This window comes from Helobdella robusta (assembly GCF_000326865.2).
Source record: "Helobdella robusta unplaced genomic scaffold HELROscaffold_3459, whole genome shotgun sequence".
Lineage (NCBI taxonomy): Eukaryota > Metazoa > Annelida > Clitellata > Rhynchobdellida > Glossiphoniidae > Helobdella > Helobdella robusta.
This window is the reverse complement of record NW_008704690.1, coordinates 1-1,182: the sequence shown is the minus strand read 5'-3', so window position 1 is coordinate 1,182 and position 1,182 is coordinate 1. Positions and strand designations below refer to the sequence as shown.

General features: G+C 40.5%; 1 protein-coding gene across 1 annotated transcript; it reads left to right on the top strand.

Moving 5' to 3' along the window:
• Positions 1–701: 701 nt before the first annotated feature.
• Positions 702–1,154, top strand: HELRODRAFT_184748 (hypothetical protein; the record flags this gene model as incomplete). The annotated part of the gene is made up of 1 exon (XM_009023131.1): positions 702–1,154. A coding segment is annotated over one exon (453 nt), but the record flags the coding sequence as incomplete, so codon positions are not given.
• Between the last annotated feature and the right edge of the window lie 28 nt (positions 1,155–1,182).

The following is a 1,182-nucleotide window of genomic DNA, read 5'->3' as shown; positions in this document are numbered from 1 at the left end:
GATAAAAGTTTGAAAAAAAAAGAAATTAGTTNGAAAAATGTACGATAAGTNTGATGAACGAGCAGAGAGCAAATACATTAACATAATGCAAAAGATCCCTGATTATTCAGCTAATGCTATGAACGAAAAAAATTCGAAGCATTTTACAAGTATTTATATATTTCCATTCAAATTTTAACCATTTCGATCAATATCTCAATACACAGTTTTTTTTAATATTTTAAACTGACGTTCTAGGAAAAAAAAAGACTTGCATATTTGGATTCTACTCACAAAATTACACATATCTGTACTATATTTAATGTACCAAATGTGTGTTGACTATTACAATTACGAGTGATCAATCATAGTGAAATAAGACACCTCTCAATGTATATATTATATACCCATATAAACCTACCAAGCACTCAAAAATAGTATCTCTAACTATGACCCAAAGCAGGGGCGTCATTTCAGATTTTGGTTGGAGGGGGGCGAACTTATGTGGTCTATGACTTAGCATGTAACATATATATATATATACATATACATATATATATTGTGTCCTGGTTATGACATTAAACTGACCCTCACTGCCTTGTGAGTGATGTTGGATCATCAAAGGCTAGGCCCACCGCTTATAACTGTGGTTGCGTAAGGAAGGGCGTCCTGTGTAAAAACTAGCCAAATAATAAATGCTTATGATGATGACGGAAAAAACTATGGCCCTCAGTATCCGGCAGAAGAGGGTGCGAAGAATCTCCGGAGACGCAGTCGATGGGGTTGTGGTGCAAGGCCCTGTGGATGGTCTGGCTACTGGCACCCCACTCTATAGTGTGGCGGTGCAAGGCACTATAGATGGAAGGACTACTTGTAGACCAAGGGGTTGGAGGTTTGGTACCTGGAATGTAGGCACGTTGACAGGAAGAAGTTTGGAAGTGGTGGAGGAGCTGCAGAGGAGAATGGTTGACGTGGCTGCATTACAGGAGGTCAGATGGAAGGGTGAGGGTACAAGGTTTGTGGGGGCTAAAGGTGGAAGATATAAGTTGTGGTGGAAGGGGGATGATGGTACGGGAGGAGTTGGTGTGATGGTAAGAGAAGAGTTGGTGGAGAAGNGTGTTGGAAGTGAGGCGGAGAAGCAATGGGGTAATTGTGGTGGTGATGGTGTTGGAAAAGTAATAGTGAGGGTGATATCAGGATATG